Here is a 27,005-nt window from a genome sequence, read left to right on the forward strand (position 1 = left end):
TTTTCCTTGCGTTTAAGAGTAAATGTCTTATTTATATTTAAAAATGCTCTCATTCATTATTTTCCTTGCATTTAAGAGTAAATGTCTTATTTATATTTAAAAATGCTCTCATATTTCCAATACACGTGCCAGCGACTGGCCTTATCTCCACGGCGCGCGGACCCAGCTCCTGTTTCTCCCCCTTTCTTTGAAAGGAATTAATTAATTCGATTGTTAGATAATCTTTCTTTTATTAATCATTCTTTCCTGTTGGGTAATCTATTTTGCCTTTTTGGTCATTTAAAATACTAGCACTTTCCCTTAGTCGGGAGTAAAAGATTGCAGGCAGCACATTAAATCCAAACTTTCTTCAATGTCCAAAATCCTCCTCAACTTACAATTCTCCATATTTTTCCTCCTCTTTGGATCAATTTATTTAACAAATACTAATTTTGTTCTCTTCCTTATTTTCTCTTTCTCTCTCTCTCTTTCTTTGTTTGCTTCCTCAGAAACCCACCGTTAGTCACGTTACTCGCGATAACGTTTCTTTCAGACGCTAGTCAGCGGATCTCACGCTTACTGCCCTATGCCATTCTATTCCATCTTTAATACATCCTGTGTCCAAATTTTAACCATCAAATCCATTCTGTCACCAGCATGGCCCCAAAGGAACTTTTCGTTTGCGAGCGGTTATTATACAAATATGTTAGGACCAATCCAGCCCAGCGTTGCCAACTCCGCCATTTTGATTATACTACGTTGTACAGTGATGACAGTGATGCCAGAATCAAGGTTTTATCAACGAAAATGAAGTTAGCCGCTAGCCAGCAGCAGTATAGAAAATTTGAAGGGAAGGGATATGTACCCCTTCTCTTCAAATTTTCTATACTGCTGCTGGCTAGCGGCTAACTTCATTTTCGTTGATAAAACCTTGATTCTGGCATCACTGTCATCACTGTACAACGTAGTATAATCAAAATGGCGGAGTTGGCAACGCTGATCCAGCCCAAAGAATCTGTGCCTATTGCGAGGCCGCCCTTCCGGACAACAAACGAAATATCTTAGCGACAATACGTCAACACCGTCTTAGAGCTGCAAAGGACATTAACCACATCTTTTGTAAAATCTGTCATAGATCACTATTTTTATCGCTCCACTTAACACGTGCCTTTGCTGCAAACATGCTTTTTATTTGCATAGTGAAACCCTTCAGCGAAAGGAAAATAATCGAACCTTTGTAAATTCCATTATCTACGAAGATAGATATTGGAATTTCGATTTTCCTAACCCCAATAAACCATGGGGAACATAATTGCGATAAAATATTAAGCGTTTTTCATCCGTAACCATTCGGGCATTTTTTCTTCACGCTTAACTATTTTAACCGTTTTTTTTCTCCTCTTCTCCGTAACCATTCGGGCCACCGTCTATATAATTCCAACCATAGGAATAAGGAACATTAGGTTATTAGATATCCGGTCCCATGAGTAACAGGATATCGAATCACTAGCAGCCACGTGCATACTATTTTTTTATATAACTTGCCCTTGGAAGCGGTCAACCGTTTAACAATTTAATTGTTGTGGGTTCTTTAACCCTAAAATGGTGATCATTTTCCTCTCGCAATTTTTCATTTTTTTTTCTATTATTACTTTTCTCTCGTGCCTAGATTAGGACACTTTTTACTCATGCAACGGCTAATGCCGTATTAATCATTAAATTTTGTTAATATTCTTTTATAATTGCCTTTTAGTCATAGGTAAACGATTGTATGCAAAAAGTTGCAAGCTCAGCACCCTTGGTCTCGTTCTCTATCGTACCCAAGCTTAGGCAGTAGCGCCTTCTGATTGGCTGAAGGCGACGCGACGTTCTCCCCCCCCCCCCCCCCCCCAGCTAATTATTTAAGAGCGGAGCGGATGGACGCCGCATTCATTCGTTCATTTCTTTTTTTCAAGTTAGACTCATTCGTTTTTTTCTAAATTACTTTCATTCATCTCGCACGTCTTGATTAAGTCAATTCATTAAATTTTAGAATTTGCATAAAGTTTGAACCTAGAAAGTGAGACAAAGTTCGCGTTTATAATATTGTCAAAATACAAGAGCATTAGTTGTTTTTTTTATAAATGAGTAAATTTTGTTTTACTAAATTAAAAATAGTTTCACTCTATAATCGATTCAGTGCACATATTTCTTTTCACCGAACACTCATAATCATCTCTGGTTCCCTACGGCGATGACGACCGTAGTCCAAGCAGCAGTTAACAGGAGAGTCTCCCTTCTACCTTCTTCCTTCATTATTTTTATTGTTGTTCATCACCAGTGCTGGGATTCTGTAACTTCCCAGCGATGATTGTCGGTATCGCTAACTAGGTACCGAGAGTTGTCGCTTGCAGTAACGAAAAGAGCGATTCTGTAACTTCCGTCTATATGGATTCAGTAACTAGTTATCGACAACTTTCGGTAATTGAATCGAGTTACCGAGAGATATCGCTAAGAGCGATTCTGTAACACAAAGTTTTCGATAATTGTCGTTAAAAATGGCGGTCGCTACCGAACTCTATCGTTAACTTAACGACGACCGTGATAGGCGTCGGTAGAAGTTGTGACCCTGTACTATTTTAAGATAGTACATGTTCACTAAAACAATATACATGTCTTTCTATAGAACCATAAGACATATTATGGTCACAGTATCACGGCCATAATACCGTGTCATATACGCTTGGCCTACCTATCATCTGTAATACAGTATAAAGTTCGGTGATTGATAGGTCATAAAAGTAGAGTAACGATCGTGGCCCATAAGTCGTGTGTTAAATGGGCCTAACGAACTACGGCTTTCCGCAACTCCCGAACATTCAAGTTGAATTTTCGGAAGAAGTCGGACCTTGGGTCTGATTGGTGGTACCAATAACTTAATCGGCTTCGCCAATTAGATTTATAGTTATGAAGAGTTGGGGGTAAGGGACCAACAGCTCGTTGCTGGTGTCTCCCGATTTTTGCGACACTCGTTATCTAGTCCTGGAAGAGTTCAGACACTATTGTGAGACTCGTAATCTAGTCCTGAAGGAGATCAGTCGCGATTTTGGCAACTCGTACGTGAGTCCTAAAAGAGAGTTCCGACGTGAAGCCTGGATTTCATAAAAGTGTGGAAGCTACTCTGCTCGGCTCTGCTCTGCTCTGCTTGACGCTGCTCCGATCTGCTCTGCTCCGCTCTGCTCTGCTCTGCTCAACTCCGCTCTGCTCTGCTCAACTCCGCTCTGCTCTGCTCTGCTCGGCTCTACCCTGCTCTGCTCGACTCTGCTCTACTTCCGCCGAGGGATCCAGCCGTCTCCGTCGATTTCAGCGGAAAAGGTTAGCGGGAGTCCCAGCTCCTAGAAATCCTTATACTACGAGTAAAATTCAGAAAACGCGCTTACTAGCCGTGAAATCGCCAAAAATCACGAATTACGAGTTAAACCTGCTCCCAAAGTGCGTGAATTGGGAATTAGAGACATAACTTGAGAATTGGAATAATAGTCTAATGTCGAGAAAACTTTGAGATTCGCAATTAATTCAAGGACCAAGTCATTGGTGAACTCTCGGATATGGGATGTATATAATTTTATATGTAACTTATGTTAAGTTCTTTTATCGATTACCGTGTATATAATGCCGTACTAAAGTCTTGTAGTTTCCGGAAATTTGGATATGCGCTTACAGTATAGTTGATGGGTCGAATTCGGTTATGAAAGAGTGACCGGGATATTCGTTCAGTTTCGAATTTCAGTTACGTTCAGTATAGTTTGTCGCGTTTAACCAGGGGTGCATCCCGAGGTCGAATTCTCCCCGAAAGGAGCTACCTCGTTCGATCACCTCGTGGGAGTACAGTTCGCTTTTCTCGTTGGAAGGAGCCCCGGAGGTGAATTCTCCCCGAAAGGAGCTACTCCGTCCGGTTCCCTTCGAGAAAGTACCGTTTCGTTTTCGTTAAAAGGTCGCAGGAGAGACACCTGCCTTGAGAAGGCCTTTAGTTTATTTGTTGGAAGTTTAGTAGAGAAATTCGTTGGAGTGATCCCGAGCACTCCGGAAAACCGTATTCCAGGCCATCCGTAATTATAGTTTTTATAGAATATGAATAACGATCTATGCGCTATGAGATCTGACATATACAGCGATATCTTTACGGAAATATAGAGAAGCTATTATCGAATATATTGTGTAGTACTTTGACCCGACCTGCCAAATCCTTTCGTATTTCACGTTTCAGGGACTCACCCACTCTCCGCTTCCGCAATCCTACTCTTATACTCACTGAGCTAGTTGGCATTTTAGTTTGACGATTATAGTATTTTGCGATCACTACAGTACAGTGGTTCTTTCGGGAACCTTGCGCCCAACTTACGTTTCAGATTTTGATTGAGTTACAGTCTACGAATAGCCAAGGGTCAGCCAAAATTTTTGTAGTGTAGCAAAGTTTACCGAGAAAGTAAATATAATAAATGTCACAAGTATTTCTTAAATTAATATTTAGAAATCACAAAAAAGTACTTACTTACAATAAATTTTCTGTATAAATTAAGGCTTGCAGTAAAAATAGTAGGATATAAAATTTAATATTTTTCCAATTTTTATATTTAAAAATAACTATATATATATATATATATATAAAGGTAGACAGAAAGAATAATTTGACATACAGCAACTGTTTGTGACTAATTTCAATGAGGTTAGAAGGTTGTATTAACAAAATAAATCTTCTTTCATCATTTAAATTTGCCATAACTTGGTTTGTACGTATGTTTAAAAATTGAATCTATATAAGTACTGTTATATACTTATATGCAGTCATATACCAACATATATTTTAAGCTATTTTTATTATATTCTTATAAAATGATTGGCAGCTAATATATTCTTCAAAAATGCAATAACATGTATCGGAATGGGAAAATAAAGTAGAAGTTATCAAATTATATCCAGGAGCTGATTATGGAGAGTATGAGCCATTTATGGATATTAGAAAATCATTCAGTTAGACAATGCTACGGAGGATGATAAATTTGAATTTCGATTAAAAAGAGGCCTGGTATTTTACACTGCGTAAGATCTATAAAATTGTAAGACAAAAATATTAAAATTTATAAATACATATTCATGTATTTACAGATATATTTTTTGTATTAATTTCAGATTATGTTGGAGAATTCTGTTTGGTATATGGTGATTGATGATGCTTATCAATAAACTCTAATACAATAATATTGAGATACTTATTTCAATTTAATTTGTGACCTGCAGGTAGTGGAAATTTGAATATTATCACATTTTCGGTTCATAGCCTCTTGTATTGTTATTATATTCTTAGAAAATGATTACCAGGATATATATTCTTAAATAATGCAACAACAAGCATCCGAATGAAAAAAAAGAGTAGAAATAATTTGTATCCAGCAGCTGTATGTTGAGTATGAGCCATTTGTGGATATTATAAAATTATTCAATTATATTATGTTTGGGATGAGCTTTATGTAGCAAAGCAAAAATTAAAAAGAAAATTATATTGTATAATACGTACATATCCAATTTTAATTCAAACCAATTTTCTCTTAAGTAGCATTATTTATATAATAAATTTGTCTTATTTACAGGATATGTCAGAAAGAAGAAGGAGCATCTAGAATAGTGGAAAATTGGGTAAACTCTCAAATATTTGCATAATGGTATGCAGAAAAAAATTTTAACATACGTAAACTGTTGGTGCCTATAATTATTGAAGATACAAGGTTTAAGTAATAAATAGATCTTTCATCATTTATAATTGTCATTAATTGTTGTGTATGTATATTTAAATAGTCAGCTTGGGTACTATTAGGTTTGAGATGAAGTTTCAGTAGCAAAGTAACAATTGAAAGGAAAATTATATTGTATTATACGTATCCAATTTTAATTCAAACCAATTGACTCTTAAATAGCATTTTTTTATATTATAAATTTGTCTTATTTACAGGTTATCGTAGAAAGAAGAAGGAGCATCTACAATGGTGGAAAATTGACTAAGCTGTCACATATTTGCGTAAAGGTAAGCATATAAAACATTTTAACATACGTAAACTGTTAATGCCTAATTGTTGAAGATACAAGGTTTAAGTAATAAGTAGATCTTTCATCATTTAAAATTGTCATTAATTGTTGTATATGTATATTTAAATAGTAAGTCTGGGAACTATTATGTATGATTTGAGCTTTAGGTAGCAAAGCAACAATTGAAAGAAAATTATATTGTTTATATTAATATGTATCCAAAATTAATCCAAACAAATTTTCTCTTAATTAGCATTGTTTATATTAAAATTTTGTTTTATTTACAGGTTATTTCAGAAAGAAGAAGAAGCATTTATAATACGGGGAAATTGGCTAAGCAGTCACATGTTTGCGTAAAGATATGCAGATAAAACATTATAACTTATAAAAAGTTTTGGTGACTAATGTTAATGAGGATAGAAAGTTGTTGTAATAAGCAGATCTTTCATCATTTTAATTTTTCATGAATCGATGTATATGTATATTTAAATAGTAAGCCTGGGAACTATTATGTATGACTTGAGCTATAAGTAGCAAAGCAACAATTGAAAGAAAATGATATTGTATAATATGTATCCAATATTTAACCAAACAAATTTTCTCTTAATTAGCATTGTTTATATTATAATTTTGTTTTATTTACAGGTTATTTCAGAAAGAAGAAGGAGCATCAAGAATAGTGGGAAATGGGCTAAGCAGTCACTTGTTTGCGTAAAGATATACAGATGAAACATTATAACTTACGAAAATTTTTGGTGACTAATTTTAATGAGGATAGAAGGTTGTATTAATAAGAAGAACTTTCATCATCTAAATTTGTCATTAATTGCTGTATATGTAAATGATATTGATTATTACATAAGAGGAATAATGAAACGTGATTATATTTCTTCATTAGCAAATGCAGTTATACAGTACATTGTAAATTGTTATTCAATTAGAAGTACTATTTCGTATAGGAGCAGACAATGCTCTAAAAACTTTTATTCTTGCTTACAGAAACTATTGATATATCTGTAAAAAATATTGATATTAGACAATATGCTGAAATCCAATTTGTTGGAAAGCGGCAGTATGATGCTGGTGATTTAATCACTGCTCTGTGTGATAAATTAAGTTGCTTAAATCGCGTTGTGCAACATTATCTAACAAAAACGGACAAATGTAGTACTTCATGTTGTCATACAGATATTACCCAATCTTGTAATAATATTTTATTACTTACGCTATTTGATGGTATGAAGAGTTTGTTAATTCCCAAAAAATTATGCAAAAGTAATTCTTGGAACACACGAAAGAAATAATTCAGAGCAACTTCTCTAAGTGGAAAAAAACTATAGAATTCTTTGTGCAGTAATTGCATGAGTTCTTTAGAACTTCAGCAAAAAATTGCTAGTACAGTTACTAACAAAGTTCTGATTGTTAAATTATCATTTTATAATACCAAAACTGAAAATATAGAAAACGTTAAAGATTGGATTGTTCTTAAAAACTGAAACATTAAAGGTATATCTATTGAGAAATTAGAAATGGGTGATAAAGTTTATAAAGCGAATTGTGCGATTTTCCATGACGGTAAGGATGCTGCAACTGGTCATTATACGTTTTTGATGCGTAAGGATAAATCATGGATATATGCGAACGATCATATCGTTCAAAAGAAAACATGGCCCAGAAATTCAAAAGGTACGTTTATCATATTCTTTGAGGAAATTTAATTAATTCAATATTACGTTATTCGTATCTCTAACGGCTGCTTTTATAAATGTTGAAAGTTGTTATCATGGGTAAAAACGTTTTACTCGTAATAACATGTTCAACAATATTATCACCACGGCTGCGTTTAAAACGCAATTTCACTAAATATTGGCCGCAATTATAGCGCCTTCGGCTGCAATATATCTAGTGAGTAAACTATTTAAAAATGATATAATTTCCACAATGAGTTTCTATCATTATTAAATTATTTTCTCACTAAGTATCGCGACGTTTCAAATAAAATCCCGTAATACATATTTTTTGTTTAGAAAATTATTGTATCTTTCTTCATCAAAACTATTTATAACTAGTTGATATGTAATTTTTCATTGTTTTTAGCTATAATTTTTCAATGTAGTATTTAAAATGTTGTACTTTTCCTTTTTTAATATTGTTAAATAAAATTGATTATTGTTAACAATATAATTATTTATATATTTCAATTTATATTCCCTTCCAATAAAATTTATTTATTAGAATACACATTCTTTCTTTAAGAGTTTCACTACATTTTTTATTATTTGCATAAAGAAATTCTTAAGATGTATCTTTGTCACATATTACCAAAAGCTCTGAGATCCCAAAAAAAAAAACACTTTCGTCTAAAAAACAACGGCAAGTAATTTGGTCCTTTCTCTCCACAAAAATTAAAATCCCAATAAAATACCATAAAAAAAATTTACACAAAATAAATCTCAAACAAAAATACCGGCAACACACAGAATTGAAATCACTTAAATTCGACAAGTAATTATTAGATCCCAAACAAAAATAGCGGCAACACAAAGGATTGAAATCACTTATAAATTCGACAAGTAATCAAGCGGTAATATAAAGCACTGAGGTCGCATAATTTAGGCAACTAAAAAAATGTAAATAAATAATTAATTATTATATCATTTTTGTATACATACTACTTGCCAGGAGGGGCCAAATAGTGTTATGTATATTTAAATCTTCGTTACAGTTGCATATTGAAATATATACTACTCTACACTTTTTGGCCCCTTCTGGCAAGTAGTATGTATACAAAATGATATAATAATTAATTATTTATTTACATTTTTTTAGTTGCCTAAATTATGCGACCTCAGTGCTTTATATTACCGCTTGATTACTTGTCGAATTTATAAGTGATTTCAATCCTTTGTGTTGCCGCTATTTTTGTTTGAGATCAAATAATTACTTGTCGAATTTAAGTGATTTCAATTCTTTGTGTTGCCGGTATTTTTGTTTGAGATTTATTTTGTGTAATTTTTTTTTTTATGGTATTTTATTGGGATTTTAATTTTTGTGGAGAGAAAGGACCAAATTACTTGCCGTTGTTTTTTACAGGAAAGTGTTTTTTTTGGGATTCTTATAGACACGATGTCAAAGGATAAACATCTTTTAACTCAGTGCGATTTATCATCTAAGGATAAAATGAACTTTGCTTCAGTTATCAAGATTTGTGATCAAAAAATTTGGAAGTTGATGGAAAAGCATATTCCAGGTAGTGAAGGAACTCAAGCTTTTTTGAAAATAATTTACTATATTCTAAACTCGTACCTATCAACATCAATAACAATTCGCGATAGAATATATTTTATTTGGTATAGCGTTTTTTTTTTTGAGATTTTGGCGAGCATGGTTAAATTCTGTGCCTACATATTCGGTGACTGATAATTGTATAACAGCAAGTACGTATTTATGCATTGAATTTAATGGCCATGCTTTACTGAGTGCTATATTACAATGTATACAACAAAATTCATTCGAAAATTTTCTACCTTGGCAATTTGGTAGTCAGCAATGTGAAAGTTTTCTTCGAAATTTACGATCTACCAGTACAACATGTTCTACTGTTGTTAATTGCAACCTATTAGATGCTATTCATAGGATACAACGTATACAATTGCAAGCTGATATATCTGTTACTGATTTTAACGCTGATGGTGAATGTCTCTTTTTTCCACGAACGCGACATCTAAATTCATCATACGAAAATCAAGACAAATCTATTTCATCTTCGGCAGTGCTTTGTGACCCATTCTTAGAACATTTAAGTAACAATTCGCCGACCTCCGGTTATCACGAAATCAAAGAAATACTTTCCCAATCTAAGCAAGATGCATTTCAGACTTGTTCTACATTGAACATGAAAGTTAACTTTGAAGACGCGAATCATATACAGATAAATAATCTGAAAAGTACAAGTAGGAATGAAGTAGATATTTTTAAGACTAACGTTGATATATCGCACGATGAAGATAATCCAAAACAACAGGAATACAGTGAAAATCTTGATGAGCGATGTGACGACGAAGTACTCGAAGATTTAACACTACTGTCAAATATTACAGGAACTTTAGAATTAAAAGATTATACTTCTACGAAATTTAATTTAAAAAATAATAGCCCGTTTACTATTGTTAAAGATTCAAATAGAAAAGAGCATGTAATACGTAAATCGTCGATTTGTTGGCTATTAAATGCAAAAAAAGGAAGACTGAGTAGCGATCGTTTACAGAGAGTGTGAAACGATGAATTACTGAAAACTGTTAAAGGTAATTATAACAATAAGCACAAATCTTGTATTTTTGCAGAACAAATAAACGTAGGTGATTGGTGTTTGTTTCAAGCAACTGATGGACCGGGTTGCATAGTTGGCATCGTACTCAGTTTTGCATACTTAAATAAAAGAACTTGGAGAGATACAGAATACTCCAGTAATTTTGTTAATTTAAAAGAAATGAAAAAAAAATAGAAGTGTTTTGCCATTGATTTGAAACAGACTGTAATGGTAAATGAACAGTATTAGAAATGGCAGTTCATGGATTTATTAACGCAGAACAATATCGTCTTACAATTCCGCCACCAATCTGCACTGAAACTGGTTTAGCGATAAGTACAGATATTTTTGAAAATATTAGATATAAAATTCAAATAAAATTATATGAATAATTTATGTTAAAATAAAGATATTTTCAATACAAATTTTAGTACGTGTCAGACTATTATTTTTACACGTTTCTTAATTTTTTATTTTTTTCTGGGATTGAAAAGAACTGTATCTTTGTCAATTATTAATTGATATCTACAAAATTTCACGAGCTTTCTTATAATTCTAAACTCTATCTAACGTGTGCTTTAATTTTGCAAAAATTTTATTTGCTAGAAAATGGAAAAATATTATTTTTTTAACTATTAATCACAAAAGGGCATCTTTAAAACTTATAAAATGAGTGTTGAAACAATGCATCTAAAGTAAAATTACTTTTATTTCAGTGATATCACTTATTGTTTTACAAACTATATCTTTTTGAAGAGTATAACAATCGGTGACAGTTTTCACAAGTATAATTGAAAATATTATTTAACCACAAGACATATTCAAAGTTTTTTTCGTTTATGCGTGTTAAATATTAAAATTTGCTAATTGTCTGGAAAATAATAAAAATATTTAAATCAAGTGATTTATTTATAAGTTTGATATTCATGCCATAACTTATTTTAATTATGAAATATAAAGATAGATTTAAAAACATATAGTAAAACGTATTTAATATTTATAATTATGGGTAGGTTGCAAAAATAATTACTTTTGAAATAATATATTCTAATACCCAATTATTTTATGGCCATGGAAGGATTTGACGCGTGAATCAGTGCGAGTCGCCCGATTCATGCGCGAATCGGAATGAGTCAGCGTGAATTGCTTGGTTAATATATAATTTTATGCGGACTACTAGGAAAAATCTTCATATAGTAGACGACGAACGCATATAGTGATTCAGAATCTATATTAACAATCACATAACGTCAAGAAACTTTCATCTTCTATTTATCGTTTATCAGGGTTATATAAAGTACGTATAATGCAAAATCGCACGTAATCATTGAATATCATTTCAATTTGACTTCAGAGTGAATGACCCCGCGGTCAGGAGGTTCATTAGGACTTCAACTCCATCTATTAATCCTAACCTATCAATTGACTCTGCTGTGCATGCTTGGCTTATACTTTGCTATATTGTTTATTGCATGAAAGTAAGTGTTGAGGACCGACAGTAGGACTCAACGTTTAAGTATTAATATTCCTTTGTGATTAGCTTAGTGGCTCCATATCTAGTAGGGCATAGCAGGTCTACGTAGGAAGTATTATTGAATCCAACTCCAAATACAAGAGATATATACAGAGCTTTTCCATTTGCACTCATATAGTCTAGTATTTCCAATAAGGAAAGTTAACTATTATTAAGATGAGTTGGATTATAGATTCCTTAGCCTGTACGATGACAGGATTTAGGCTTTAATGCCATACATATATATATATATTTTTTATTTTTCTTCTTTACTGTAACAAAGTTCCCCGTTACGTATACGAGATACCGAATAAAGAACATAAAAGCTACCGAACAGTGGATATTATTAATCCCTACGTTACCGACTCGTGAGATAGGCTCACGAGTGGATTATAGCTAACGTCAAGAATAGACCCCGTTGACAGGCAGAGGCCCGGATGAAAAGACCGGCGCTCCAGTAAACGATGTCCAGGTTGTCCTGAGAAGTAAGGCAGGGCCATGCCAACCAACCCAGGCAACCTGAGATAAGGAGAAGCGGCCTCGGGGAGTCCTAAAACAATGACAGTGTCTATAAGTCCCCACGAGGAGGGGAAATAGAACATCGAGTCTGGCTTGAACGCTGGTTACGCGCGTCAAGCAGGCTGCGCGAATGTCGTGCGCAGACTGCCATAGCAGGCAGTCGGAACGCGACCATGGGACTGTGCTGATGTGTCCGTGCGTGCTGGTGAGCGCGTGACGCGGCACTCAGACAGCCATGGGTCGGTTCGCGTACGTGAGGCGTGTGCTATAGGCCAGCCTGCACGTACGTCACGACTGGATACCGGCCAATGCATAGTGGGTTGTGCAGGGGCGTAGTTAGCCCGTTGGAATGTGTCCCGGTGCCCTCCGTAATCCCATAGGCTTGCGCTATGGCTGGACAGGCCGTGAACATTGCCTCCGTGGTGGTCCGCTCCTGGCAAAACTCTATGCTTTGGCAATTGATACCGCATGTTCCCGCACTCCTCACCACCACCTGTGTGTGGGTGGTGAGGAAGAAATGTATGCCCCTCAGCAGGCAGGTCTGCGAGGCGCGGACTTCCGTAAGGAACCCTCCCCTCTCTCCACGACCTAGCATACTGAGCGACCCTGGCTACCGCTACCGTTCATATGCATGGCCGCAGGGCCGTATGAGATGCATAAAGAATGGGGTCGAAGGACCCAACTGATAACGTAGGGTTGTTGGCCACCCAACTGACCAACTGGCGCCCTGATACCGATAGAAAAGGACGGGCGAAGGTAATGGGAAAACCCGTAGTGTGAGTGGCCCCTCACACTGACGGAAATACGTTACATTACTTATATACTTATATATAGTTTGTATCATAAAGTACTTTCAGACTAAGGGTTAAGGGGATGCATTGAGCGACTCAAACACTCATTCAAGTTTATCTTCCAAATTATTAGGAATATGAACATTTTTGTAGAGATTAAATTTACTCTTTTGACTGTACTGAAGCGCGCTACAAACTCGGTTTCTCAAAATTATAAAAAATAATTTTCATAAAAATTATGAATACTTGTAATTTTGTTGGTCATAATAATATTGAAAATTAGGCATTGTAGCGCGCTAAAGAAAAGTTCTATGACTAATTTGAGACGAAGAAGAAACAAATATACCTAAAAATGTGGAAGATTTTTTTGAAAAACTAAATTAGCTATTGAAATACAAGTTTTACACTGTTTTACCGACGGAGATGTTTCACAGTGCGTTAGACAAGGACAGGCCTATTAGCTCTCCTCGCTTTAGAAGGGGTAACCACTCTCTCCCCACCATTCCCCGCTAACCAAACCAACTCTCCTACACACAGCAAGGTGGCTGGCTAACGCTGCCTGTCGGTGTGAATCCGTAGCGGAATGGAAGAACAAATAATTATTTGTAGATTTCAGGGTTAGGTTTTCGCATATCCGGCATTTTACCGCTCTTCCATATCATTTCGGGAGGCTACAGTAAAATTTTCAAAATATTTCGTCATCTACAAGTCTCAAAGAACTTGAATTAATTGACTAAAGCGTGACTCGTAGCAGCCGACGCTGATCGCTAAGTTGTGTAACGCATCAGCGTCGGTTACTACGAGTCACGCTTTAGTCAATTAATTCAAGTTCTTTGAGACTTGTAGATGACGAAATATTTTGAAAATTTTACTGTAGCCTCCCGAAATGATATGGAAGAGCGGTACAATGCCGGATATGCGAAAACCTAACCCTGAAATCTACAAATAATTATTTGTTCTTCCATTCCGCTACGGATTCACACCGACAGGCAGCGTTAGCCAGCCACCTTGCTGTGTGTAGGAGAGTTGGTTTGGTTAGCGGGGAATGGTGGGGAGAGAGTGGTTACCCCTTCTAAAGCGAGGAGAGCTAATAGGCCTGTCCTTGTCTAACGCACTGTGAAACATCTCCGTCGGTAAAACAGTGTAAAACTTGTATTTCAATAGCTAATTTAGTTTTTCAAAAAAATCTTCCACATTTTTAGGTATATTTGTTTCTTCTTCGTCTCAAATTAGTCATAGAACTTTTCTTTAGCGCGCTACAAGGCCTAATTTTCAATATTATTATGACCAACAAAATTACAAGTATTCATAATTTTTATGAAAATTATTTTTTATAATTTTGAGAAACCGAGTTTGTAGCGCGCTTCAGTACAGTCAAAAGAGTAAATTTAATCTCTACAAAAAAGTTCATATTCCTAATAATTTGGAAGATAAACTTGAATGAGTGTTTGAGTCGCTCAATGCATCCCCTTAATATTGTATCCTGAATAAAATATTGTTAATGAATTGGTGCATAAGCACACTGAAAAGGGAGTGTAAAAGACTCCATTATATAACCCTAGTCATTTAACTTTCTTGATAATGATTTAGATATTGCTGGACCTGGCTACGCCTTGCTTGACTTGGTGTTACCTTTTTGCTTGTGCCTTATATATTTCCTACAGGAATAGTACAGCAAGTAATTAGGTTCTTGAAGAGCTAGCGTTGGATAAATTGAGAAGGAGTCTTCTGTCCGATCAGACTTATTCATATATATATGGACTGAGGGTCCTTCGATTATCCCACATCCTCAATATTATTTAATAGTTAATTGTCTTATTTATATATAAATATTTTCTTGTGAATAGTTATAACTTCATGGCTCTTATCTTTATAAGATAATATTAAATTTGTGGAGGAGTCCCATGTATTTTCATGTAATTATCTTGAATTGATACTTGTAAATTGTTAGACAGAGCAGTTGTTAAATATAACATCCTATTTTAATTTTATTAATTTGTAATAGTAATTTTCCTAGAGAATCCACTTTAATTTCACAGCATGCCACGTCCTTGAAAAGTCTTAAGCCGGCAAGCCTCAGACTGGCTCATATACAAGGTTCATGAGCCTGGCGCTCTTTATAAGTAAAGTCTGTGTGCCTTTGCACTGATTACTGGTTAAAATTGTGTCTTCCCCACAAGAACGGGAATCATGTCGCAATTTATTAGGATTTTCGTTTTCAAATCCTCTCCTCTTTCTAAATTTTTCCGGTTAGCCATCTTAAATCACACACTCTATATAGAGGGTGTATCACCGAAGGTGCACCAGAGGTCGAACATAAAAATTCATTTATCTCTATAAATATGAGAGATATTAATTTGTTGAATATGAAATTTTTTAATTTTCCTTTTATTTGCAATCAAACATGTCCTATACCAAAAATTCATATTTCTTATATTTACAGAAATAAACGAATGTTTATGTACGACCTCTGGTGCGTCTTCGGTGATACGACCTGTGTACGTTTTCTACATAAAGTGACGTCAGTCTAGAATATAACCTTTGATTGTTCTGATGAGATATCTGCAACTTATGTAATTATTTGCATACAATTTTACTACCGAGAGAAAGGGGTTTGTTGAGCTTGCCACCTAGAGGAAATGATTGAAACTAACGATTTGTCCAGTAATTCCAGTAGAAGAAAGGCGGTGATGACTGGAATTAACGGTTAACAGTTTTTGTGGATAGCCATCTAGCAGCGTAGGCTTTAAGGAAATAGTGGATCCGTAGAATGGCTGGCATCCGGGTCTTAGGGTGAAGAGAAAAGTCTTAGGGTGTGAGAGACGGAGAGACAAAGTGACAGAGAAATCTTAGTGTGATAGAGACAGAGAGATAGAGGTATAGAGAAAAAGAGAGGGAGAGTCTCTTCCCCCCTAACAATCCTCTCACCATTTGTCATAGTAAGAACTCTCCCCGCACACCCGCATCCTCCTCGTTAGTGTTATAAAACTCGCTTAACTACACTACGAAACAAATTCTGACATTGAAAAGAATGACAATAATATTTAGATCTGTTCATAAATGCACCTCTTACTTTAATCTACGTTTTAGATGTTACAGTTCCATAAGGTCTTAAAATTTAATTATGTAAAGGAACTAAAAAATATTCCAATTTTTCAATTCTATAAACAGATAATTTTAGAAGAGGTTCGATGATTTACGTCTTTCAAAAATATTTCAAAGATTGTTGATGAACTTACAGCATCATTGTGGTTCCAATAAATATACGCTGGTGGTTCAGGACTTTGCAGAACTAAGCAGGTAATATTGATTGTACTACCTCGATTAATATAAAGATCTGGTGAGCCAAGTATCTCTGTTTGCGGTTCTAGAACAGAAAAATTGACATACTAAATAAAAAAATCATGAAAATGTATAACATAATTAAAATATATTGATAAGTATATTACTAAAATGTGTATAAATTATAGCATATATACACTGCAGGCCAAAAGTTTAGGACCACTTGGTAAATTTGTCAAAAAGACAGGCTCTCCTTTAAGTTCGTGTAGTTTGGCAACCCTAAGAGGTAGAATAAATTTAAAGATATCGTCGTGAAGCTTATTAAATTCCGCGTCCTACTACATTGATTTGACCAAAAATATCTAATGGGTGCCTGTATTTAAGGAGAGGAACTTGACAACATTTTTGGCGTCTCTTTATTTATGGATATCAAAATTCAATTCTTTGCACCGCTCATAATAATTGTCTGAGGCATTTGAAATTCAAATAGGTGAAAGTTTGAATCTTTAGCTTTCATTCAAGTTCAAAAACGTTTATAAATTCTTATTAGGTCCGCAGTTATTTGATAATTAATGAAGCAGTGTACGGCCAGCATTTTTTCCGGAAAATATCTGCTCGCTAAGCTCATGAAACAAACTCAGGTCGGTATAAATTGTGGGTGCCAAAATGGGGAGCCACGTTTAACTATTCTTTCATTTCATTAACTACTATTTTACGGTTTCAAGTAAATCAAGGAAAGCGTATATACGATTGAATATAACACATCTATTTACAAAATAAGAATATACAGTTATATTTTCTTTTCGTCGAAAAAACCACCCCTTCTTTTAATAATTTCTGTCACTATCCTTGGCATCCTGGCAATCAGTTTATCTATTATTGTCATAGACATATCTTCTCAAGCTTCTTGCAGTAGAATCCACAAGTTTTACGCTGATGTTGGGCAAATTTCTTTAACGCTTCTGTCGAGTTCATCTCAAATTAGCTCAATTGGGTTCATGTCAGGGGACTGAGGTAGCCAAATAATTTTTTTTTTAAATTTTCCCATTTTCTTTTTCTTCCAAGAAAGACATGCATAATTTGGATGTATGCTTCGCGTCATTGTCTTGCTGATATATGAAACCACGACCATTCAGTCATAGACCAGAAGGAATGGCATGGTTTTTTAAAATATCCTTGGACTTCACCTTGTTCAAAATGCCTGTAATTCTAACAAGTTCTCCCGTACCTACGCCATAAAAGAAACCCCATACCATGACTGACCTGCCGCCATATTTTACCGTAGGAATTACTCATTGTTGGACCATTTTTTCATGAGTAGCCCGACGCACAAAAACTTTTCTTTTATTACCAAACACTTCAAATTTGGATTCGTCAGTCGATAAAACTTTTCCAACCATCTAGGGTCAAATTTTTGTGTAACTTAGCCCACTACAATCGTTTTTTTTTTGTTGATAGGCCTTAGCAAAGGCTTCTTTACTGGAATTCGCCATTCAAACCTGCTTCTCTCAATCGTCATTTCACGGTGATTAATGAAGCCGATTTGATTTTCATTTCCTCCAAATTTGCTCTAATTTGTGATGCTGTTAGCCTTCTATTTTTTTTACTTTAATTAATAATGCACTTATCCTGTTCTTTAATTTTCCTCTTGGTCTTAATGACCAATATCTATCCGTGTTCTTTCCAGTGTCTTCGTAGCGTTTAATTGCATTATGCATCACTGTTTTTGAATTTTTAAACTCAGCAGCAATAGCTCTTTTAGATTTGCCTTCCTTGTGTAATATATTAATTGCAGAACGAGTGTCCGAATCTAATTGTTTTTTGCTCCCATTTCTGTAGTCTAATGACTTCAGTTCTATGAGAATTAATCATAAATGATTGGCAAACTGATCAGAATAACAAATGCATTAAACATAAATCAAAGGACTCGCACGATATTTAATACATTTGTTATTCTGATCAGTTTGCCAATCATTTATGATTAATTCTCATAGAACTGAAGTCATTATGACCACAGAAATGGGAGCAAAAAACAATTAGATTCGGACACTCGTTCTGCAATTAATATCCCGCGTAAAATAATTTCGACTTGCAAAGAGCTTGGACTCGGCTGGAAAGATCCTCGAAAGAGCTTGGAAAAGTCTTACAATTGTATTGGAAATTAGCTTGCTCTGTCCCGCTACCAAGCGAAATCCGAGCGCTTTGCAAGCGCTTTCCAAGACGATTCGAAATTTGAGAAAGTGAAAAGAATAGGTTATAATTTATTTGTTTATTTATTTATTTTCATATATTTGTTATTATGATTATCGATTAATACACAAATTAATTAATTTTACTGCATGAAATTTTGTATCCGCGGTGGGACTCGAACCTGGAACCAATGCCAACCTCACGTACAGCTGTCCGACCTTTGCACCATTCAGCTAAATTTGGATTTCTATATCGATTGCAATTTTAGCATATATAAAAATTATGGACAAATATGTCGTATTCTGATATCAGCGACAAGAAAACTTGTGGACGACTTTAGGATCTGAATGCTGTGTGATATATATTACGAAGCTGAAGCTAGCGTTCCATGCAAGCAACTCGATAAAGCTCAAGATAACCTGAAGTAAGCAAGCAATAAAAATAAAAAAAAAGAATCTTCTTCCTTATTTCACAAGGAACAGATCCATATAGATTAAAAAGTGGAGCCGGCAAAGGAAATAGCTGACAAAAATTTATAGAAGCTTTGATTGCGCTACCTTTTTGCAGATTTCTCTATGTTTTAGCTAAGTTTAACCCCGCTGCTACCCACAGGAAATTCGTCAGTTAATTAAACAAGTATGCATCTTCTTTCTTATTTCATAAGAAAGATATTTATATAGATTAAGCAGTGGAGCCAGTAAAGGAAATAAGTGAAAAAAATAATTGAAAGTAATAATGTTCGACTTATTCATACAATTTTCTATGATTCGCTTAAATATTATCTCACTGCTGCCCATAGGGAGTTTGTTAGCCATTTAGAAAAATATGCATCTTCTTCCTCATTTCATAACGAAGAGATCCATATAGATTAAGAAGTGTTGTAACCGGCTAGGGGGAAATGCTGAAAAAATTATAGAATCTGAAAATGTGCGACGCGCGCGCATACTCACAATTCTTTTACATTTATTATAATCCGAATTCGCTAATTTCCATCGACTATTTCCCTTGCCGGCTCCACTGCTTAATCTATATGGATATCTTACTTATGAAATAAGAAAGAAGATGCATACTTGTTTAATTAAATGACGAATTTCCAGTGGGTAGCAACGGGGTTAAACTTAGCTAAAACATAGAGAAATCTGCAAAAAGGTAGCGCAATCAAAGCTTCTATAAATTTTTGTTAGCTATTTCCCTTGCCGGCTCCACTTTTTAACCTATATGGATCTGTTCCTTGTGAAATTAAGGAAGAAGATTCATAATTTTTATTTTTATTGCTTGCTTACTTCAGGTTATCTTAAGCTTTATCGAGTTGCTCGCATGGAACTCTAGCTTCAGCTTCGTAAAATATTCCACACAGCATTCAGATCCTAAAGACGTCCCTATAATGTCTTATTATTAATTTCAGACAATTAGGCCTTAAAAGTCGTCCACAAGTCATTTTGTCGCTGACATCAGAATACGACATATTTGTGTATTGTTTCTATATATATGTTAAGATAGTAATCGATATAGAAATCCAAGTTTAGCTGAATGGTGCAAACGTCGGACAGCTGTAGGTGAGATTGGCATCGGTTCCAGGTTCGAGTCCCACCATGGAAACAAAATTTCATGCAGTAAAATTAATAATTATCTGTATTAATCGATAATCATAATAACAAATACATGAAAATAAATAAATAAACAAATTATTTATAATCTATTCTTTTCACTTTCTCAAATTTCGAATCGTCTTGGAAAGCGCTTGCAAAGCGTTTGGTGGTAGCGGGACTGAGCAAGCTAATTTCCAATACAATTGTAAGACCTTTCCAGACTCTTTCGAGGATCTTTCTAGCCGAGTCCAAGCTCTTTTCAAGTCGAATTTTTTTTACGCGGGATATTACACAAGGAAAGCAAATCTGAAAGAGCTATTGCTGCTGAGTTGAAAATTTCAAATACAGTGATGCATAATGCAATTAAACGCTACGAAAAAACTGGAAAGAATACGGATAGATGTTGGTCAGGAAGACCAAGAGTAACATTAAAGAACATGATAAGTACATTATTAATCAAAGTAAAAAAAAAATAGAAGGTTAACAGCTTTACAAATTAGAGCAAATTTGGAGGAAATGAAAATAAAATCGGTTTCATTAATCACCGTGAAACGACGATTGAGAGAAGCAGGTTTGAATGGCAGAATTCCAGTAATGAAGCCTTTGCTAAGGCCTATCAAAGAAAAAAGAAAAAACGATTGCAGTGGGCTAAGTTATACAAAAATTGGACCCTAGATGGTTGGAAAAAAGTTTTATGGACTGACGAATCCAAATTTGAAGCGTTTGGTAATAAATGAAGAGTTTTTGTGCGTCGGTATACTCATGTAAAAATGGACCAACAATTTGTAATTCCTACAGTGAAATATGGCGATGGATCAGTCATGGTATGGGGCTGTTTCTCTGGCTAAGGTACTGGAAAACTGATTAGAATAACGGGCATTTTAAATAAGAAGAAATTCAAAGATATTTTAAGGGATTTGCTATTCCGTGTAGACTACAATTGAATGCTCGTGGCTTTAAGTACCAGCAAGAAGATGGAGAAATTTTGAAAATCATGAGCTGGCCACCTTAGTCACCGGATCTTAATCCAAAAGAGCTCCTTTGGGACGAACTCGATAGAAGCACCTGAGAATCTTGTCCAACATTAGCGGAAAATCTATGAGCTTTATTACAAGAAGCATGGGAAAATATTTCTATGGCTACAATAGACAAGTTGATTGCCAGAATGCCAAGAATAATAACAGAAGTTATTAAAAGAAGAGGCAGTTTTTTCGATCAAAAACAAATTTAATCTGTTGTATTATTTTACCAATAAATTTGTGGTATAAGCATATTTATATTTTTATTGATTGAATTGGAATACGTAGTATTGTTAATAATCAATATAAAAAAAATTAAAAGTGGTACTCCTTTGGCACCCATAGTTTATACCGAGTACCGACCTGCATTTGTTCTTAGAGCTTAGCAAGCAAATATTTTGCGAAAAAAATGCTGGCCGCGCACTGCTCGACAAATTTTCAAATAACTGCGGACCAAATAACAATTCATATATGTATTTCGTCTTAAATGAAAGCATAAATTTCAAGCATAAATTTCAAGCTTTCATATACTTAAGTTTCAACTTCGTAAGATAATTATATACCCGGTTCAAGTCATTGAAATTGGATATCCATAAATAAAGATACATCAAAAACAGTATGTTATCTCTGACCTTTTAGGGGAATCTGCACACCGACATTACAGAGCGAAATTTGCGCCAAACGAAACGGCCTCATTTCTTAACTGATTTGAACGTTTATACACCTTTTTGGAAACGCCAGAAGATTATTTAGCGATCTTCGTTGGCCGATTTTTTATATTTCCTTTTTTTTATTTTTTTAAAAATCTGCGAACGAATATCGCTAGATAATCTTCTGGCTTTTTCAAAAAGGTGTATTAACGTGAAAATCGGTTAAGAAATGAAACTGTTTCATTTGGCGCAAGATTTGACTAATTTGTTGAAATTTACGCAGAGCCGACAATAACAAAGGGAACGCTGGACCTAGCTTGCCTCCCCACTCGAGCAGTGAGGGGGGAAGTAGATTCGCTCTTCACTCGCGACATCGCTCCCCACTCCGCAGCCTATAATGAATTGCACGGCCTATGTTAAAAATCACGCTACTTTTGCCACGTGGTACGGTTATAATTCTTATCCAATTACAATGAAATCGGTATGAACATAATCTTTCATTTATTTCGAAATTAACCACGTTTTCAAATTTTTAATACGACTTTTAGTGTTTTTCCTGTTAGCGATAGAAGATGGAAGTGCGCAACGAACTAATCGAGTTGATAAGCGACCGGAATTGTCACGCACTTGCAACTTCTTCGGTAAAGAGGGAAAAAACTATAAGACTTATTATATATAAAAGTTTACAAACATAGTTCACTCTGTAATAAATGTAGGATTATATTCGTACCAATTTTATTGTAATCGGATAAGAATTGCAATCATACAGCGTGGCAAAATGTAGCGACTATGCATGCCTATGTTAAAAACTACGCTACCTTTTGCCACGCCGTATGATTGTAATTCTTATCCGATTACAATAAAATTGGTACGAATATAATCCTACATTTATTACAGAGTGACCTACGTTTGTAAATTTTTATATATAATAAGTCTTATAGTTTTTTCCCTTTTTACCGAAAAAGTTGCAAGTGCGTGACAATTCCGGTCCCTTATCAACACGATTAGTTCGTTGCGCACTTCCATCTTCTATCGTTCATAACTGAAAAACTATAAGCTTTATCGAAAATGCGAATTCTTTAGGACAATCTACATGAAGAATGGCTTTAACTATTATACTAGCCTCATCAAATTCTGTTGAAAAATACGACTGTACTATTGTCCCGCGTTTCGCCGTATGCCTTATATTTCAAGCACTACGAAATCTCCTTTTCTACAATTTTATTTCAAAATGATAATTGCATTTAGCAATTTCATTCTATCGGCAAGATGAAATGTTCTCAACATTTTTTTAGCGGTATTAATATGTGTATAGCTACAGATAGGGGAATAGCGTAAATATGAGGAAAACTTCGCAGTAAGATTCGATGCTGGAGTGGGGGAACACGTTAGCGTGAGCAGCGAAAGGGGCGGAAGACTAGCTTCCTTCCAAAAAATTTTTGGTTTTCGTCCACCTCAGAAACGCGGGACAATGATACGGCTCTATTTCTCAACCGATTTCAATGTTTTTGGGCTTGTTGGAATCGTTAGGTCTGGCACTTCGTCATAAAGAAACCCGATTTTTCGATTTGTTTTGCGATTAAATATTATTAATGAGAATTTTTAAACAATTTGATATTTTCATTTTTTGGAAAATAAGGCTTTTTTATGACAAGGTGCTAGTCCTAACGGTTCCATCAAGCCCAAAATCATTAAAATCGGTCGAAAAATAACGCTGGACAATTCTCCCTCGTTTTTCGTTCCGTAATGTTGGCTACAGAGGGTTTGAGGGATCCCGTTAATTGGTGCAATAGCACACCAACGAAGCATAAGAGACTCTATCAAATAGCCCTAGTCTATTAACTTTCCTGGTAGTGATTCATATATTGAAGGACTTTGCTACGCCTTGCTTGATATGGTATTAATTGTTTGCTTGTGCGTTTTATATTTCCTATAGGAATAGTATAGCAAGTAATTAGTTTCTTCAAAGGCTAGCTTTGGAATGATTGAGAGAGTCTCCTGTTTAGCAATACACATTCCTATATTAACTGAAAGTCATCCGGTCACCATATACCTTCAATATTCTTTAATATTCATTTGTTTTTTCTATATACATATATTCTGGTTCAGAGTAATTAAATCAATACACTTGTCATTATAAGATAATAATAGATTCGGGGAGAAGTCCCATGTTAAAATGTGTAATTATCTTAACTTTTATATTTGTAAATGGTAGACAGAGCAGTTGTCAAATATAACATCCTATTTTAATTTTTTTGATTAATTGTGTACTAATAGTTTCTCATGAGAATTCACTTTAATTTTGCAGCATGCCACGTCCTTGAAAAGTCTCAAGCCGGCAAGCCTCAGACTGGTTCATATATAAAGTTCATGAGCCTGGCGCTCTTTATAAGTAAAGTCTGTGTGCCTTTGCACTGATTTCTTGTTAAAATTGTGCTTCCCCACAATTACGGGAATCATGTCGCAAAATATGAAAGGAATTCATGATTTCAATAGTTCACATGTAATAGAGCATACAGTGTGTAACTTCAGAAAACTGAAAGTAGAACACCTACAAAACATAGGCTTCCATTGCATTAACTGGTATATATTTTACAGTTTATATTAATCAAAAGAATATTAAATGGCACTAGTTTACTAGGGAAAGAGCCATAGTGCAAAGGTGATAGTGAGAGCAACAACTAAGAAAAAGGTGGATTTCAAGGTAAATTTAGAAACAACTTTTCGAAATCGAAAGGCTTTAAGGTGATTTGGGTATAAGATGTTGAAAATATAATTCAAACAGTCATTGAATCCTATGCTAAATGCCTCTAATAGTGTAATTACGATAAGAACTCATCATTGTAATATTTTGTATTTTATTTAATAGATTAATAAATTAATATCTCGAATTGAAGCGTTGCATTATGGAACGATGAGAAAATTGGAATATATTTTGTTAGATTGAATTAGTTACAACAATTTTTTAGTTTTAATTCCTATATTCTTAGAAAACTTTATAAGATCCAACAAAAAACAAGCTTCGCTTGTAAAAAAAGGACGCAAGTACATAAGTCGTATGTAGCATGATTAGTATACAGTAATATAAATATTTTAATTAAAAAAAAATAGTGAAATCCAAATGTTAGGCAAGTATAAATTTTTACCATGGCTAAAATTGAAATTTGGAAAAAAGTAAATAGTAATACAAAAATGACTTGCCGGGTCCGTCGTATGCAGTCGTATTAATTAGCTACATTTGTAACTTACGAGAAACAACGCTTATATAGCGACTTACACATGAATATTACGGGCCCGGCAAGTAATTTTTGTATTACTATTTACTTTTTTCCAAATTTCAATTTTCGCCATAGTACAAAATTTATACTTGCCTAACATTTGGATTTCACTATTTTTTTTAATTAAAGTATTTTATATTACTATACAGGGTGTAACGAAACGACCGCCTTTTCTCGTAACTGGAGGTTCGGGGTGACCATCCAAATGCACGTGTAAAATTTTGTTCGAATCGTTCAAGGGGTTTAAAAGTTATTTCCATTTAAAACTCACCCTTTTTCGGTTTTTTTCGAACGACTTTAACTGTGCATAATAAAGTGGAGAAAGTGAAAAAACAATTGACGAACACCCCACTAGAATGTAAAAATTATCGATCGCGCGCGATAATACATTTGCTATTTATTTCATTAATTTGGCTATTAGATTAATTTTAAAAATAGCAAAATCCTTTTCATTACAATTCCAAATCAATTCAATACAAGTATCATTGACTGAATTGATGGAAAGAGGGAGAAGATAGAATGAAAAGGAAAGTATCAAAAGCTAAGATGTCACACGACTGCACTGATAATTTAATAGGAAACACATCAAGGCATTTTCTTTCTACAAACGAAGGTAAAAAGAATTATTTAAAATCAATTCATTGATGATAGAAAAAATTAAACTTACCCATTATTGTTCTCCAAGTTCCTTTACACCAAAGTTTTTGAAAAAGCTTCAAACTGGCTCCTCGATGATTTCCAGAATGCACACTTTCATTGATTTTGTATTTAAGAACTTGCGAATTTAAGCAAATTAGGTGTTAACCTACGTTTCTTCAAAACACTGGTTAATTTGACACTTTTTGAACTGTTTGAAGTAGGCTGAAAAGAGAGACACAGAGAGATAGAATAATCAATAATTCGTTTCGACCACTCTTAATCACCCTACTTCAAAGAGTTCAAAAGTGTCAAATTCACCAGTGTTTTGAAGAAACGTAGGTTAATACCTAATTTGTTTAAATTCACAAGTGTTTAAATGCAAAATCAGTGATAGTGTGCTTTCTGGAAATCATCGAGGAGCCAGTTTGAAGCTTTTTCAAAAACTTCGATTTAAAGGAACTTGCAGAACATTTAATGGGTGAGTTTAGTTTTCTCCTTCATGAATGTATTGATTTTGAATCATTCCCTTTAGCTTCGTTAGTAGAAAGAGAATGCCCTCATGCATTGTCTACTAAGTTATCATTGCGCTCGCGCGATATCTTAGCTTTTGATACTTTCCTTTACATTGCGTCAACTCGCTCTTTCCATCAAATCAGTCAATGATGCTTTTACTGAATTGAATTGGAATTGTAATGTAAAGGATTTTGTTATTTTTAAAATTAATCTAATAGCCAGATTAAAGAAATAAATAGCAAAAGTATTACCGCACGCGATTGATAATATTTACATTCTAGCTGGGTGCTCATCAATTGTTTTTCACTTTCTCCACTTTCCATTAGCAGTTAAAGTCGTTCGAAAAGGACTGAAAAAGGGTGATTTTTAAATAGAAATAACTTTTAAACCTCTTGAACGATTCGAACGAAATTTTACACGTGCACTCAGTTTGTCACCCCAATCCTCCAGTTACAAGAAAAGGCGGTCGTTTCGTTACACCCTGTATATTAACCCATTTGCATCATAAGCGCACATATGCGCGCATATGTGCGCTTATGATGAAAATGGGTTAATCAGGTTAGATACGACTTATGTACTTGCCGTCCTTTTTTTACAAGCGAAGCTTGTTTTTTGTGGGATTTAAATTTGTCATAACTCAGTTTGTACGTATGTTTAAATACTGAATCTGTTCA

General features: G+C 34.5%; 1 protein-coding gene across 1 annotated transcript in view; it reads right to left on the bottom strand.

Annotated features, from left to right (window-relative positions):
- Window positions 1-27,005, bottom strand: part of LOC136778025 (opioid-binding protein/cell adhesion molecule-like) — a 1,000,824-nt gene that overhangs the window by 352,790 nt on the left and 621,029 nt on the right. The window contains exon 5 of the mRNA XM_066734634.1: window positions 16,411-16,538. Within this exon, the coding sequence (XP_066590731.1) occupies window positions 16,411-16,538 (128 nt within the window). The remainder of the gene's footprint in view (window positions 1-16,410; window positions 16,539-27,005) is intronic.

This window comes from Prorops nasuta, unplaced genomic scaffold (assembly GCF_024137725.1).
Source record: "Prorops nasuta isolate Cenicafe-Biocafe unplaced genomic scaffold, Cenicafe_Pnas_1.2 PNAS00013, whole genome shotgun sequence".
In the NCBI taxonomy this organism is placed as follows: Eukaryota; Metazoa; Arthropoda; class Insecta; order Hymenoptera; family Bethylidae; genus Prorops; species Prorops nasuta.